Below are 17,255 nucleotides of genomic sequence, written 5' to 3' on the forward strand. Positions count from 1 at the left end.
AAAATTCCTTGTGCTTTTTGCATCACATTGATCTAAGGAGTGAGGGGCATTTCCCTTTGCATAAAATACAAAGACACGTGGCTATGTGTTACCTACCCAGGGCTCCGGCACGTCACAGATGACCAGAAGACGTACAAGAATCCCAGTCTACGGGCTCAAGGAGGACAAGTTCCGTCTCCTACCAAAAGCCACGCTCCAGGCCCCAGAGCCCCCCACTCTCATTCTTCTCAGAAGCATGCTCCTGTGTTCGAGTTGGAAGGAAAGAAATGGAGAGTAGTGAGTGAAGCCCTTTCTTCTTTATTCCCGACGTGCTCCCGGGAAAGGACCGTTGCTAAACCGTGGACTAAGGTGGAAGGGTTACCAAGGCTGAACCGTTGACTGAGGTCTTAAGGGTTTCTGAGAGACGTGACAAAGACGCAAGCCACCGGCTACAGTAGAAACCAGGGCATTTCTGAAAGCTTCCATTGACTTGTTTTTGGTGTTTTTTGCTTATTTTTTGTACATTGTTTTCCGCAGTGTTTTAAAATTATTTTTTAAATTGTGGTAAAATCACAAAACGTATCATTTGCCATCTTAACATCTAAGTGTATCTAATGACCTTGGACATGAAGTGCATTGACATAGCTGTGCGGCCATCAGCCCGGCCGGCCGGAGAACTCCTCCCATCTTATAAAACGGGACCCTTGTGCCCCTCAAGTAACCACTTCCGATTCCCTCCTCCCCTCAGCCCAGCACCCACCTTTCTATTTCTGTCTCTATTTGACCACTCTTTCCATAAACTTCTAACCTGTGCTCCATTCTGGTTGGAGGACGTCTGTCCCGTTGACAAAGAAATAACGTAACCTACCGCACCACCCAGCACTTTCAACCTTTGTGCGAACAGGACAGAGACCCTTCAAATGTGCACGAAAGCTGGTGCCTCCTGCCAGTCCAGGGAGCTTCCCCGAAGTTGGAGGACCAGAGTCCCTGGGAAGGTTGTCTTGGGGTGACAGTACCCACGGGCTTATGCTGCCATCGTCCCCGCCTGTTTGCCCTGCTTGTTTTTGAAGTGGCAGCGTGAAGTCCAGATTCAGCATAGAGACTTAATGGAAAGTTCCCACACCTCCCCCACCAGCCGGGGTGCCTGATATTTGACTGTTTGCAGATGGACCCTGACGCCCTTCTAGGCCGTGGTTCCATCCATCCCCATCATTACCATAACAGAGGAAGACCTGGGGTTTGCTCTGTTAAAAAAAAAAAAAAAAAGATTTGGAAAGAACATATCGAAAAGCTGTAATGAGTGTTGAACCCCGTGGTAATTTCAGCATGTCAGGGACCCCATCCGTCTGTACGTCCTTAGATTCCGTATGTGCGTGTGTTTTCATTTTAGGAGTACCAAGAGGACAGGAATGACCTGGTGATTTCAGAGACGGAACTGAAACAAGTGGCTTACATTTTCAAATGCAACAAGTCCACTCTGCGGATAAAAGGAAAAATCAACTCCATTACAATCGGTATGGCAGCATGTTGGGGGGCGTGGGGGCGGGGGCGCAGGTGGTCACTGGGGGCCCCCTCTGGTCACTGTGGTCGCTTTGCATAAACATGCTGTGGGCATGTTGAATGGAGCTTTGCTTTGTTTTGTTTTTCCTAGACAACTGTAAGAAGTTTGGCCTCGTGTTTGACAACGTGGTAGGCATTGTGGAAGTGATTAATTCCAAGGATATTCAAATGCAGGTACGGGGCCTTTTCTTTCCTCCCAAAGATTCATTTATTTTTATTTATTTATTTCCTCACAAGTGAGTTGGGGGAGGGGCAGAGACAGAATCTTAAGGAGAGTGTCTGCTGAGCATGAGCCTGACGCGGGGCTCGATCTCACGACCCTGATACCATGGCCTGAGCAAAAACCAAGAGTCAGACACTCAGCCAACTGAGCCGCCCAGGCGCCCCCATATAAGTGGCCTTTTCAGCCCTGCCTTATGCCCCCTTTGCAGCTTTACTCAGACCATCCTGCCTGCACGGGACTGGTCATGTCCACCTAGAGAGCTCCTCTTCCCTTGCCATCAGACACAGCTCTGTCATCCGGCCCTCTCTTGGACGGTGTTAATTCCTCTTCTTCAGTCTCTTACAACACATCCCGTCTTGCACCGCAGTCGCTGTGTACCAGGCCTGTTCCAGGGGCACGCAATTCGTCTTTACAGCCACAGAAACTGGCACAGCACCCCTGCACAGAGCCAGTGTCCAATAAGTGTTTGGGGAAGTGGTGACTGGGAGGCGTCCACTAATGAATGAACACAGATACTAAGAGATGCTCCCAGCCTAACAGCACCATCCCGAAGAGAATTTTCTTTGCTCAGGGAGCATTGGCTCTGGGTAAGGAGGTGGAGGAGTTTTTCGGAAGTCAGTGAGGTAATCAGACCAACAACCTGGAAAGGAGGTTTGGAATTGAACTTGCAAACTAGGGGAAAACGTGCATGCCTTTAGTTAATTTTGATTTAACCCAGTGGGATTTTACAATATGCCAAAAGCTAAAGGACCTCCTGCCTTTGGCCAACTCTAACTTCCACCTTTCATTACACTCTCTTCGTACTGTTTTTTTCTTTTTTTAAGATTTTTTTTATGTAATCTCTATGCCCACCGTGGGACTCGAACTCACAACCCCGAGATCAAGAGTCCCATGCTCTACCCACTGAGTCAGCCTGGTGCTCCTCTCTTAGTATTGTTAATTAACCCCTTACGATCCCATGTTTCCTGATAACGTTGGTTAAAACTGGATTCTGGTTTTACAGATCTCTCCCTCTTGTTTCACTGGGCTTTTTACTGCTGTCACTTTTAACTAGAGTGCGTTCGAGTGGACATTTTACATTTCACTCGCTGCTAATTAAGACGTTGGTTTGTGTGTCTGGTTAATGCAGTGGGCAGGCGAGCCCCAGCTCTGTCCTCACCCACCAAGTGCACTTGGGCGGCTGGCTTCACCTCTGACCCCGAGTTCCCTGCCCTGAAACACAAGGTTAGCTGGGGGGTGGGGTCTCAGTCCTCTGCAGCCCAGATTCCCAGTGGTCTTGTCGCACAGGCTCTGTGGGGACCCGTGACGCTTTCCCATTCCAGGTGCTTGTGTTCTCTGCAGCGCGTCTGTGTAGGTGCCCTGCCCCCTAACCATTCTGCTCCCGTTGCTTCCCAAATCCCCCTCCTGGACAAGAGCCACTTTGGAGAGGGTAGCCAAGCAGGCCCTCCCAGGCCTTTACCATATCGTTGTCTTCACCGTGGAAACGGGAAACTCGACCATCCTGGGCTCCTGCTTTAGGTCCTAAAATGTGAGCCATAGCATAGAGCATGCCCTCGGTCATTCATTTGCCAGATGTTTACTGAACACGGCTGATGTGCGGGTTCTGCTCTCATCTCTACAAATAGCAGGAAGCAAACGAGACAAACATCCTCTCCCTCATGAAGCTTGTGTTCTGTAAACCACCTCCCAACTTAGCGTTTCTGCCAACCACATATATCCACTAATTGGACAGTCCTGCTCCTCCCGAAGTATCATGCATAAAAATTTTAAGGACGTCACTCATCAGAAGAAGTCCAGTTCCTCAAGGAGAAATACGGCTCACATAAACCTAATAATGAGGCCACAATTTCTGAAGAACTCTTTTGGGTACTGGAAGTTTCTGCATCAAAGATCCATGCTTTCTCCCACTTCACATCATTTTTAACCAACATCCCCCGCACCCCGCCAGCAAAGTCACAGAAATCATATTCTGTGACCGAGGTGAGAACACCTTTTTATTTAGCCAGGTGAAAAGTATCCTGGAAATACTCTCATCTGATCCATCCAGGTGCCCCAGGAGTCAGCATTTTTCAATGAAAATATATCACGTTCAAAATTAAAAACCAGTTGAATGACGTATAAAATATGAAGCTCTACAGAAGTAGAAGAAAACAGTTCTAAATATTCATCAGATTTCTGGAGGGAGAAATAATTCTAAATTGAGAAGTAATAGAAATTATCCAAAAAGATATGTCTACTTAAAAATTCTAAATTCCTGAATTCTAGACAAAAATAGTTACCATGTAACCATTTTTAAAAGCGATCTAAGAAGAGGGGTACCTGGGTGGCTTAGTTGGTTAAGCATCCAACTCAGTTTTGGCTCAGGGTCGGGAGATCGAGGCCCGCATCGCATTCTCCCTCTCCGGGCACCTGGATGGCTCAGATGGTTGAGCATCTGCCTTCGCTCAGGTCATGGTCCCGGGGTCCTGGGGTCGAGTCCTGCATCGGGCTCCCTGCTCAGCAGGAAGCCTGCTTCTCCCTCTGCCTCTCTTTCTCTCTCTCTCTGTCTCTCATGAATAAATAAATAAAATCTTAAAAAAAAAAAAAAGATTCTCCCTCTCCCTCTGCCCCTTCTGCCCCCACTTGCATGTTCTTGCTCTAAAAAAAGAAATAAATAAGATAAAATCACTGTAGTTTTATGTACCAACATGACTGTAGTTAGATGACTAAAAATAAGTAGATCTCAAAAAGCAGCACTGAGCAATGAAGACAGAAGACAGAATGGCAGGCACTAGACAACGTGTCCCTTTATGTAAAGATTGAAAACATGCAAAACAATACACACCTGTTAAGTACACTTGTGAGGACCCGAACTAATATCACGCTGTATGTTAACTAACTGCAGTTTAAATAAAAACTTAAAAAGAAAGAAAATAGGCTTATGAGGGCTCCAGCTCACCTGACTCGGGGGTAGTCCTGGTGTCAATGGCCAGCACAAAATTCAGAAGAGCCGTTTCATCTAGGGAGAGAGAAGGGAGTGAGTGAGGTGCCGGATGGTACAGGGAGGACTTAACCATGCTGTAAGATACCTGTCCTAAAAAAAAGGCCAAAAAGCCAAAATGTTAAACTCTGATAAAGCTGTTTGACATATATGTTTAAGTATTTGGTGTATTTCTTATGTTTCTAAGTTTGAAATACATCCTGATTTTCTTAAGGATGGGCATGTGTTCTAAAAACAATCCGGTTAAAAAAATAAGAAGAAGAATAAATAAATAAAAACAATCTGGAAGGATATGCCATGGTTATCTGTCCAAGATAACTCAAGATAGCTGGTCCAAGAGGGATAGGAACTTGACAGCAGGGTTCAGAGGTGAGAGAGGTATTTTATTGAATACTTTTCAAGGTTTTGGGTGTTCAAACCAAGTGAATGTCATTGCCTGTTTAAGACATTTAAGACATTGTTTCAAAAGGGCTGCACACAACAGAAATCAGTGTTTGCCCTCCGGGTAAGGACAGATATTGACTGTAAGTGGGCATTAGGGATATCTGGGGAGTGATGGAAATATTCTAGAACCGAAAGGAGAGCTTCACAGCTCTGTAAACCTACTAAGTATCATTAAATTGTACATGTAGAACAAGTGAATTGGAGGGGCGCCTGGGTGGCTCCATTGGTTAAGCATCTGTCTTCTGCTCAGGTCATGATCCCAGGGTCCTGGGATCGAGCCCCTCCTCATTGGCGGAGCAGGGAGCCTGCTTCTGCCTCTGCCCCTCTCCTTGCCCCCTCGCCCCTCCCCTGCTCCTACTTGCTTGCTCACTCTCTCAAATAAATAAAATCTTTAAGAAAAAAAAAAGTGAATTTTATGATTGCAGATTTTACCTCAATTACTTAAAAGATTGAAAGGAGAAAAAGGGCATGCACCAAAGTTCACATGATTTGGGCCAGTTATTCTGTTTTTGGCAAACTACCCTCAAAAAAAGGGCAAATGATGAGGGAGAGAAGAGACTAAGTATAACATGGAAATTCTTTAAATTTTTATAGAGAAATAGGGGCGCCTGGATGGCTCAGTCATTGGAGCATGTGACTTTTAATCACAAGGTTGTGGGTTCAAGCCCCACAGTATGTGTTGAGTTACTTTAAAATAAAATCTTTAAAAAAAAAAAACACTTTTTTAAAAGTGTATTTATTTATTTGACACAGAGAGAGAAAGCACAAACAGGGTGAGCAGCAGAGGGAGAAGAAGCATCAGACTCCCTACCGAGCAGGGAGCCCAACACAGGACTCCATCCCAGGACCCTGGGATCATGACCTGAGCCGAAGGCACTCGCTTAACCAACTGAGCCACCCAGGCATCCCCTAAAAAAAACTTGTTATAGAGAAACAAATTTCCGAAAACCCTAACTAATCTAGGAACGTATTACATGCTAGAGCATTGGCTTGGGCAAGGTCACACCTCACCTGTCACTCAGCAGAGGAGATACTCTTTGGCCCAGTTCTCTTGACAAGAAACCAGCTCTGTTCTCAAAGTGTTCCCAGACCACCAGGGGCCAAGAGTGTGGAGATAAGCTCGTCTCATGCAGCATTGACCGAAATGCTGTGGAAAAGACCATTCTCACCGTTTATCAGGGCGATGTTTTTAAGGTCTGCTGTTGCTTTTTCAGACTTTCAGATCCGTGGGGTATTGAAGCATTTTTAATATAGCATAGCAGTATGTAAGTATAAATAAAGTGGATTAGCGTCATGCACTTGCCTCACGTGTCCCTGTTCTGCCTCACGAACAAATCACCCAAGGCAGTTTATCCTTCCTCTCGTCTTGCCTCGCTCCCCGTACCACTCTGGGCAGTGTGTAGATGCTCTTCCTCACTCTAAGATAAACAAATCCAGGAATTACCAAAACATTACTGCTGACACATTCTTGAAATACAGATACGTGTATTATTACTGTAGTCGTGTATTAATGGCAAAGCCCTGGGCTTACCTGACCTTGAACTACGTTTGCCTTTTTTTTTTTTTTTCCTGGGCCCTGGGCCTCATTTCTAACTCACTGTCCAGTTTCTATGGAGAGAGGAGAAAACAGAGAAGTGTGGCAACCTGGCTAGACTCCCCCTAAGGAATTCCTTACATCATCTGCCCCATCAACGGGAGTTGCCCCTTGGGTTTGCAAACCAGCCTTTTCTTTGGCGTGAAAGAGGAGAGGTCTTTATCACGTCAATTACCATGACAAGAAGGAAAATCATAGAGTTGTAATATGGTCATTGGGGGAACAGTTGGCCCCTATAGAGATTGGGGGAGAGGGGATGTCTGAAACCTGTTCAAAAGGAAATGTGAAACGGGACCGAATTTTTATAGCACATAGATATTTGTAAACAATATAAAGGCGGTTATTCTTTGTCTATGTCTATATTTGTCTCTGGTCCTGTTTATCCATGCAATGAGTGGCGTGAACCACGTCCCCACTTCTGGCTCCTGCAATTAATACATTTCAAAATACTTAGACACTCATTGTCTTACTCAAGCTTCACATTGAGCCAGTGAGATTTTTATCTGGCGAAAGATTTCTATGAAAAGAACCGTACTGTTTCTTATTTAGGTTCAAGAAAAAAAATCTACTCAATTACAGAATAATGTATTTACTCTGAAATGACAGTATTAGGATTTGTTTTAACCCAAGATTCATAGATTTGTCAGAACTAACATTTTGAGCAAAGAAAAGCAAATGCGTCTTGTTACTTTTATCCGTGAAATCAAATATATGTTTCAAATCCACTAGAGGGTTGTGAGACTTTTTCTGAACACTTAGCTGCTGTTTTCGCATTAATCCCTTCCCTTGGTCTCAGGAAAAGAGACCCTGAGGCTTGAGAATCCCTTTGTGTGATCCTTTCATTCTGTCCCCAAATGACACCCACCGGTTCAGCCTAGAGACGATGCTACTCACGCCCCTCTCCAGCGCTGACCTCGCCCTTCCTAGAGCCGCGGCCCACGGACTGTGCTGTTTTTATGTATGTCGGTGCCAGGCCGTTCTTTTGCCTGTTTCAGGTAATGGGGAAAGTGCCAACCATTTCCATCAATAAGACGGAAGGCTGCCACATATACCTCAGTGAGCATGCCCTGGGCTGTGAGATCGTGAGCGCCAAGTCTTCTGAAATGAATGTCCTTATTCCTCAGGATGGAGATTACGTAAGTACCTTTTCAAAGCAGCTGAGGACTTTCTCTGGAGCCTCCCTTAGTTGCGTTCTCAGAGACTGATTCCTTGACTCCCAGCCTGGGAGCTTCGTTGGTGGGTTGATGCGCAGGCACGAGAGGAATTCGATTTGTGATTGTCCTGGCAGCGTACTCATAACTGACCTCACGGGCTAGCCTTGGTCAGATAGGACCTCCCGCATCTGAGGTCACGGTATTTAGGACTGAAGGTTGTCCTTTGCTATGGTGGAGGCAAACACGAGGGAGAAATTCGAGCGAGGGGGTGATAGTAAGTCGACCTATTTCTGTAGGTATACTTGGGTCAGGGGTTCTCAAACTCAGCGGAAGGACCCGCCGAGAAGCCCCAAGGCAATGCCAACTCCCAGAGTCTGCGCCTTGGGGGCTGGATTCAGGAGGCTTCGGGTGGGGTCTGGGGAATCGGTATTTTAATAGGCATCCTGGGGGATTCCGAGGCCAGCAGTCCATCCAGCCCTTCCGAGACCCCCAGCCTAAGTCATTTGGCCACACTTGTTTTCTGGGCCTCCTCTCCTGCAACAAAGCAGCTTCTAGGAGAAGCATGCAGATACCCTCCCACGTTGAAAAGGAAATCCAGGGGCACCTGGGTGGCTCAGTAGGTTAAAAGTCTGCCTTTGGTTCAGGTCATGATCCCAGGGTCCTGGGATGGAGACCCCCATCGGGATCCCCCTGTAGGGAGCCTGCTTCCCCCTGCTTGTGCTCTCCTACTCTCGCTCTCTCGCAAATAAATGAACAAAATCTTTAAAAAGCAAACAAAAACAAAAAAAAAAAAAGAAAGAGAAAGAAAGAGAAAGAAAGAAGAAAGAAAGAAAGAGAGAAGGAAGTCCAAATGTATCCATCTTCTGCATCACGCAGTGTGGCGGACTTGCTAGCTGCGGCTCTCTGGAAGCAAGTCATTACTTCCTACTCGCTGTCCCTTCTTGGACGTGCAGATAAACCCAGAGGCGATTCCCTCTGATTCTGACTCTGGAAGGGGCAGTGAGCCGGGGAAGGATGGGAGAAGTGACTTCGAAGGCACCCCCATCAGCCTGTGGGCCAGTCACCAGCCGCATCCTTAGGCAGACAGCAACCGTGCTCGAATGCTCTCTCACCTGCCAACACTGAGCCACGCTTCGCGGCTATTTGCTTAACCTAACCCCGAGTTTGGGAAGAGCCCTCTCACCTTCTCTACCTAAAAATTACTGAGCAGCTAGAGCTGATACAGAGCAGCTTTGCACGGGAGAGCCAAATGTTAGGCTGGTCCCTGCCTTTGCAGCTGTTCCAGCAGAAGGCCCCGCTACATGGGAGCTGGATCCGCTGAGAGAAGCCATGGGTCTGGACCGGCATTCCAGACTAAGTCAGCTAGCATCCCTGGGCGCAGTCCCAGGCATCTGTGCTCAGTAGAGCTTCTCCGGGCATTCCACCGCAGGGCCAAGCTCCAGATCCCCTGTATGGGTCAACGCCTGAGCTTTTATGCTGAAAAAGGAGTCTTCCCCCATCAGTAGGTTATCCTGTGCCCTCATCCCATGGTCCTCTTGATACATTTTCTAGTGGGAGCTAGTAGGGAGCAGGCAGAGGTTCTACCATGGACCTTGTAATCTGGGAGTGGGTGGTGGGGAGGACTCATCCTGAAGGAAGTCCGTCACCCAGAGAAGAATGTCATCATATTACTGTCACTTCACCACCAAAAGAGATGGGGAACGGCTATCTGTAGTACGGTTAGCTGTCAAAGAAATACCTTCACTCTGGGGCATTCTCTACCTGGTACTTGACAGCAAGTACCAAGCCTTGTTTACTTCCAGAAGAGGCAGGTGGATCCCACATCTAAGAAAATACGTACTCGTGTGTGGGTTCCACTGCAAGATGGCATCGCGCTGATGGAGGAGCAGAGACACAGCTTATCAGACACTTGGGGTTTCAGCCGCGCTGTGTGCACATAACATCCCAGGAGGGCCCAGAAGCCGGGGCCAAGGGGACTGCCTCCCAGCTTCCTCGGTGATCCTTTTCTTAAATGACTGCAGAACCACTTTCTGGGGAGTGGAGAGATTCCAAACTACTTTTACTTTGGCTCTGCCCCCCTGCCGCCCCCCCCCGCCAGCCCCCACCCTCTCTCTCCCTCTGTGATGCTCATGCGTGTCTTACTCCAATGGGAGGAGTGAGGTGGTAGGATGCAGGGTAACACATTGGTATACAACCCAAAGCACAACTTCATAGTTCATTGGAGAGTCTACAGAGAACGCCAGAGCAAAGCCTTTCTAGTCAGTGTGACTAGGATCCGCAGCCTCAGTGTCCCCTCGGAACTGGTTGGAAATGCAGATTGCCATTCTCTTCCCCAGATCTATGGAATCAGAATCTGCATTTTAACAGGCTCCCCCAGATGATCCTGGGCAAGTTTGCATGTGGCGGAGAGTGGGTTGAGAGGCTGTCTGGCTTCAAGTCTGACTGCTTATGGCCATACCATCTTCGGCCATCTGTTCAACTTCTCAGACCTGCGCCCCGTAGATGGCATGTCAGGAACACCCAGCTTCTGGGGCTATAGACTAACGGAGCCCATATATATCTCATAGTTAGAAGAATGCCTGGTTCATAGTAGATTCTAGCTTTAATGATGATGCTAGCAGACAGTCACAGACCCGACACGCAATGATGCAAATCTCCACGGAACCCGGAAGACCTCGCCACAACACAGGTTTGGATTCCATAAAATGTCTTTGTCCACCATGTGATACAAATCAGCCTTTCCTCTAAGTAAATTCGTTCTTCTGCATTTTTTCCAGAGAGAATTTCCTGTTCCAGAAGAGTTCAAGACAGTCTGGGATGGATCCAAGTTGGTCACTGAACCTGCAGAAATTATGGGCTAACCTCCAGAGAGACCGAACCCCCTGACCTGCATCCACTTTAAAAAAAAAAAAAAAAAAAAAAGCAGCATTAAACACCTAGAAGTGGCAGTAACACCTACGGCTTTAGTTTTGGCCTCCAACAATTCTGTGTTCTAGAAACAGCATCATTTCTGGCATGTCTTCCTGGGCATTTTGAAGTATTTAGCGTGTTTTCATGATTTGCCTTTGTGTGTGATTTGAGTTCCACATGATGACTTGTGAGCATTACACATTTTAAGGGGGTAAAAATAGTATTCTGTCCCCCGATATTATTAACACGGTAGCTGATAGGTAAAAATACTGCATGATTCAATTTGACACTTAGGTTTAATTGCTACTTGGAAAATAAAACCTCTGAGAATCTAAGATGTACATTTTTACCTTTAGGCAATTTCTATATGATGTAGTACTAGTTATGCTCTGAAAAATCTAACATTTTTTTCTCATTTTTACCAAATGTTCACCTTTATCAGCACGGATACATCATCAGCATGAATACATATTTCAACCCATTTTTTTACAAAACATGAGAAAATTCCATCCCAAGGACTATATCTAGTTACTTGGCCCTTACAAGTCTTGTTTTCTTTACAGTTACTAAACACTGAAAGTAGATTGTAATGATTTATCTTAAAATATTCTTCTGCCATGTCACACGGAAAACTTTTACTTCTCTGCAGAAAGGTTTTTATGCCAAAACATGGGTGGGAGGAAGCAGATGTATGTAGTACCTCGAAATTTTTCTCGAAGATCAAGCTCAATTCTTTGTTTCCCAATTTTGAACCCGTTGAATATCAAATGCCTTGTAAATTATGTCATTAATGTTGTATTATAGACTTTTCTTTTTCACTTGCCAGACTTCTAACCAGTCTCAAAAAACAACAACAACAACAACTGATGAACGTTAAAAAGCCATAGCTGTAATACTTCTTTCAAAACCTGAATTCTTTGTTGGTTTGACTTGCTGCTCCTATTTTGTAGTATTGAGTACCTGCTTTTTCAACATAAGAGAAATATGATATTCCTTTGTAACTTTTTCAGTACATAGTGCTGAAAAATCTGCAACTTCTTGGATCACATATAATGAATTTTAGTATAATGCTTGCAGACCCAATACAAGCATATATATTGTGCCTACTACAGCCTTTGGAATACATCATTTCCGTTTTTTAAATATCTTCTATATCCATATAGTATTCAGATTACTAATGCTCATGTACCAAGGTTTTGCTATAAAAGTTTTGTTCATATGAATAATGTGGCTTTAGTAAATACCTTTTTTTTCAACTGTAAACATTCTGAAATAAAGTAAAATTCTAATTGTTTAAATACTGGGATGAATTCTGCTTGTTAAAATTATTTTTTTTCCGCTTTGATTTGTCCCCTGATCGTATGTCAGATATGTTACATTCAGGAAAGACAGCTGAACCCTTCTGGTTGGCTTGAAGAACGTATCTAGCGGGCCATCAGCTTCCTCGAAGAATAGCTTCTTTTAGATACCAGAGAAAGCCATTTGCAGTTGGCATGACTGTCAGAAAATTCTGGAATCCAGTTGCATAATTCAAGTCCACTGAGAAAATGCTCTGCATAGAACTTCATTAATGTAAATATCCCAGAAAATAAATTTAGCTTTTTTTTTTTTTTAAGATTTTATTTACTTGACAGCGAGAGAGAGCACAAGCAGGGGGGTGATGTGAGCCAAAGGCAGACACTCAACCACTGAGCCACCTAGGTTCCCCTAGTTTTTAATAGGATACAGTATGTATACTATGTATTTTAATGTATAATAAAAATAACATAATAAATTTGTAAATAAACTTCCGGAGGAAAGATTGTAAGTGGGAAGAAAAGACCCTAAAAAGGACAGGCTACATACCCATTAAATAGTAATAACTTTATATTGAAGAAGTTCACTCAAAATTCATAGACTCTTTCGACTGTCCTCGGGCTTTCGTCAGGCTTTCAAAATGCTTCATCACAGATATTGAAAATCTGGACTTGAGGTTCAATTACTTTCTCACCCCTGGGTCCTTAAGTCACCTACTGGTTTTATGAGTAGGTTGACTTTGTTGAAAAACGGGGGAAGGGAAACCAGCTTTGGCAATGTATAAGAAAATGATTACCCAGACAATGCTGGAAATGCAGTATGCTTTCCTTCTTGCACATTATGGAATTCCAAAGTAACCAATGCTATGACCTAAAAAAAAAAAAAAAAATTAAGGATAAGAAATCCATATGAGCAGAATTGCTTGTCTTGTACATTCACTAAAAATCAAAACAAACGTGTCAGAACATTAAGTGCCAAGGGTCTCCTGTACCTGTCTGCTTTGCAATGTTACAAAGTATCATTTTATAGGATCGAATGATAAAATAATCAAGAATTGTTTTGAAAAACCTTTTCTTGATAATACAGTTTCCACCAAATAATCTATTACTGATTAATTTCCTTTCACAATAAGACATCTTAGAGTGAAGGATGGATATTAACCACTTTTTATCTACAGAAATTCTTTCTAGAACTCGTAGGAAATAGATACAGTGTTATTCATTTATTCTTTCGTTCATTTCATTCATTGAAAATGTCTACTTCAACTTCTTAGAGTCTGGATGAGTTTCTCTAAAGAATCCCTTCATTTTAAAGACGACAGAGCTGAAGTCTAGTGACATTAACAACTTGCATAAAGCAACTAGTTAAGAGATAAAGCAAGGACTAGAACACGTGCACGCACACGCCTTTTTATAACTACTGTAATTTGGCTTTGAGTCTCACCATGTTTCTGAAACTCTCCAAGGACACAAATCTAGTGGCTTTCTGTCATTCCTCATCCGCTGAGATTTGGACACTGCTGTTTTCTTGTTAAACTCCATTTGATTTTGTGATGCACAGTAAAGTTCTCTGACTTCTCTCCCTTTTTTTCTTCTCTCCCTGTCAAATGCTCACTTGTCTCCCTTCATCTATCAGTCTTATGTAGCTGACTGCCAAATCCACATACCTAGTCGGAATCCATCTCCCCAGTCTTCACTCCCAATTGCCCAGACAGTATTTCTACCTGCCTGTCCCCACTGCATTCCACATGGCGAAAATGAACACACATTTGCTGTACATATCCATGTTTTCTTCATCTGCCTTTCTAGCTGCTGTCAGTTGTCATCCTAGATCTACAGCCAGACATTTCCCTTGATGGGAACTGCTGAAAGAGAACCAGATCTGGAAGGAACCATGGTTTAGTCTGAACGTGTTTAATTCAGGATTATCTTTGTGACATTTAATTGGAAGAAGAGTACACAGTTGGATGTGGTCTTTTCCATTGCCTCTGACATGAAATCTTTAGGAAGCATTTCTAAGTTTCATATTCCAAAAATGACTTCCATTAAACATGTTCATTTCAAAACAATTATTTTTAAACCATTGGCACTTTCGGTACCATTTCAGATACAGAAACAACTTAAGGGGTTTAATTGCTCCAACTGAGACAAGTCGATTTAATAGCATTCACAGACTTCTTTGGCAAGTTTAACCATTTCAGTGTTTCTGTGTGTGATGCAGCTTATATCTGTACTACAAGGGAAATGTAAGCCAGCTCAAATTAGCCAGTGGTAATCCATCCAGATTTCTCCAAATGGTTTTTGTTCTTCTATTGTTTATTTAGTGACTTGGCAGAGAATATGCAATTAACAGAGGGTAACAGTTGCCTATCAGTAGAGAATCACTTTCATGTTTCCCTCTAGTACACTATCACTTTATATTTAAAAAATGATTTTGGCGCAGGGGCCCCTGGGTGGCTCAGTGGGTTGAGCGTCCTACTCTTAGTTTCAGCTCAGGTCCTGATCTCGTGGTGCTGGGACCGAGCCCCAAGTCGGGCTCTGCGCTCCATGCTGGAGTTGGCTTTAGATGCTCTCTCCTTCTCATTCTCGCCCTCTCTCTCTCTCTCTCAATAAATACAGTTTTTTAAAAAAAATTTAAAAAGGTGATTTTTGCCCAAAGGTACAACTTTGAATATTTGAGTTCTAAGTCCACTTTATTTCAATATCTTGCTTTTTAAGGCCGTCATGGTCAAAAAATGGTGTCACATACTCACATGAAGATTCAGATGAAAGAAATGCATCCCTGACCACACTTAATGAACCATAATGGACATTTTTAAGTCCCGTTCGCCAGTGTCGCAAAGGTTTCTTTCAGTCACATTCAGTTAACAATTTCCCGTGATGTCAATAATTCATCTTCGAAACTAATCAGAAGGTGTGCGTTTAATAAGTATTTTTTGTTATTTTTTAATAATAACCGTATGGCCTCATTTCTTCAACTCGTAAGTCAATAGCCTTAGCATGGATAGTCTTCCTATGAACGTAACAGTTTTGCAGATTTATTTGGAAAAGTGATATTTGTTTAGGAAGACGTTGCCCCCTGCTCACTGTCCCTGTGGGGCAGAGTCATGTTTACGCATCATGAGTGGTTCACATCTCCTAGCAGGGGGGGAGCCAATGACACATGTCCCCCAGCAGCCTGCCCTGCGGGGAGCCAATATCATGACACCCCTGCTTTAGGCATTCTTCTTCACTTTAAAAGCCATAGAGGAAATATCCCAGTTACGGAGGTGTAGACTGCCAGTTCCCAGGGAAGTGACTGCCTTCTGCCATCAAGCACGATAGAATCCATGATCCTTTATGGATATTTAGAGACAGTCCTACAGCATTACTGAAAGACGTCCAGAGATCTAGAGAAAGATTTTACAAGAGCCATGTATGATATGTATTTTCAGGAAAAGGACATAAGTGTATGGCAATATGGTATTTATGGGAGTTGTAATTTACATGTATTCCCCATATCCTAGGATAAAGAGAAGTTGGAGGGAATCATCAGGAATTTTCCTCCCTATTACAGATCTAACTTCTTTAGCTCTGACTGCAATGATGAATTGAAACAGAAATTTTTATATTTATTGAAATGAGACAAAACAATTGTTTAAGCCTATTGAAAAAAATCATATGTAAAAGCCTACGTTATCCAAATTATCTGTCCACATTCACTAAATAAGTGGTCGAAACTTACCTATACATCCTCAGTCACGCTGATATGCCAGTATCTGAAGAAGAAAGAGGGAATATTTTAATGTAAGCCCATTCAGTGGATGTGGAATTCAGAGAATGGTGTCCCATCATTAACAACTAAAATCTAGTTCTGTAGAGAGTCATCAAAATGTTCTCTCATTTGCTAGCATCTAAAATAACTACACCAGCAATATGGTCTACATTCTGCATGCTGCTTCTTCCAAATGGCTACACAACTATTTTATCAAATTAATTCCATACTCCAGTTTTCAGAAATAATTCTCTCTTCAACATCTCACCAGATAGGCATATTTCCAGTAGGGCTTATCTTCTGAGGAAGAAAAAAGCTCCAATTTCGTTAACTCTTCAAGATAGTAAAGTAGGTCTTACACTAATTAGAAGGAACTTCGGGATGGGAGTCAAATCTGGTTTCCATTTGGGATCTGCTACTAAACTGAGGTGTGTCCATTTAACAAACTCTGGTGACACTTTTAATGACGTGTCATTTTTAAAAAATTTTTTTATTAATATATAATGTATTATTGACATGTCATTCTTTTAACATGAGATTAATGTGTTAACATTTTTTTCAGACAGGATTAAACAAATATACAACAAAACTGCCAGTGATAAAGTCTCTAGCTGCCCTCCAAAATCTATTCTTTCATTAGTAGACTACATTTCCCAGCCTCTTTTGCAGTCCAAGGGTCATGTGACCAGGTTCTCTTTGAAGGAAGATGAATGTAAATCCCACTTCAGGACTCGGTCTTCTAAGACAGCATATTTTCTCAGTGTTCCCTTTCCCTTCCACCAGTCAGATCCTGGACACAGCGCCAACCTCAATAATGTAGATGACAATACACTCTGAACAATTCAAAAATACCAAGTTAGAAAGTTGTGTCCCTGAGCCACAATATGGAATTCAGCCGCTTACTGACTCGAACCTGTTTGAGGTAGTTGAATGAGAAATAAATTTCAGCCCAAGTGTCCCCTGATAGATGCACAGATAAAGAAGATGTGGTATATGTACACAATGGACTATTACTCAGCCATAAAGAATGAACTCTTGCCATTTGCAACAACATGGATGGATCTAGAGGGTGTCATGCCAAGCGAAACGTCAGTCAGAGAAAGACAAATACTATATGATTTCATTCATGTGTGGAGTTTAAGAAACAAAACAAACAGAGACAAACAAAAAAACAGACACTTAACTATAGAGAACAAACTGATGTTACACGAGGGGCAGTAGGTGGGGGGGATGGATGAAATGGGGGATGGGGACTAAGGAGTGCGCTTCACCATGATGTGCACTGAGTAATGTGTAGAAGTATTGACTCACTATATTGTTTGCCTGAAACTAATATAACACTGTATGTTAACTCTACTGGGA

The 17,255-nt window shown here is 43.4% G+C and overlaps 1 protein-coding gene across 2 annotated transcripts in view; it reads left to right on the forward strand.

The window, feature by feature from the left end:
- CAP2 (cyclase associated actin cytoskeleton regulatory protein 2) overlaps nucleotides 1-12,150 on the forward strand; it is a 136,951-nt gene extending 124,801 nt beyond the window's left edge. For both annotated transcript variants that reach the window (XM_032861613.1, XM_032861612.1), the window contains exons 9-13: nucleotides 101-276; nucleotides 1,370-1,493; nucleotides 1,631-1,713; nucleotides 7,776-7,916; nucleotides 10,712-12,150. In XM_032861613.1, coding sequence (XP_032717504.1) covers nucleotides 101-276; nucleotides 1,370-1,493; nucleotides 1,631-1,713; nucleotides 7,776-7,916; nucleotides 10,712-10,795 — 608 coding nt within the window. In that variant the 3' untranslated portion in view covers nucleotides 10,796-12,150. The remainder of the gene's footprint in view (nucleotides 1-100; nucleotides 277-1,369; nucleotides 1,494-1,630; nucleotides 1,714-7,775; nucleotides 7,917-10,711) is intronic.
- Nucleotides 12,151-17,255: the final 5,105 nt, after the last annotated feature.

This window comes from Lontra canadensis, unplaced genomic scaffold (genome assembly GCF_010015895.1).
Source record: "Lontra canadensis isolate GAN:19392208 unplaced genomic scaffold, GSC_riverotter_1.0 scaffold21, whole genome shotgun sequence".
Lineage (NCBI taxonomy): Eukaryota > Metazoa > Chordata > Mammalia > Carnivora > Mustelidae > Lontra > Lontra canadensis.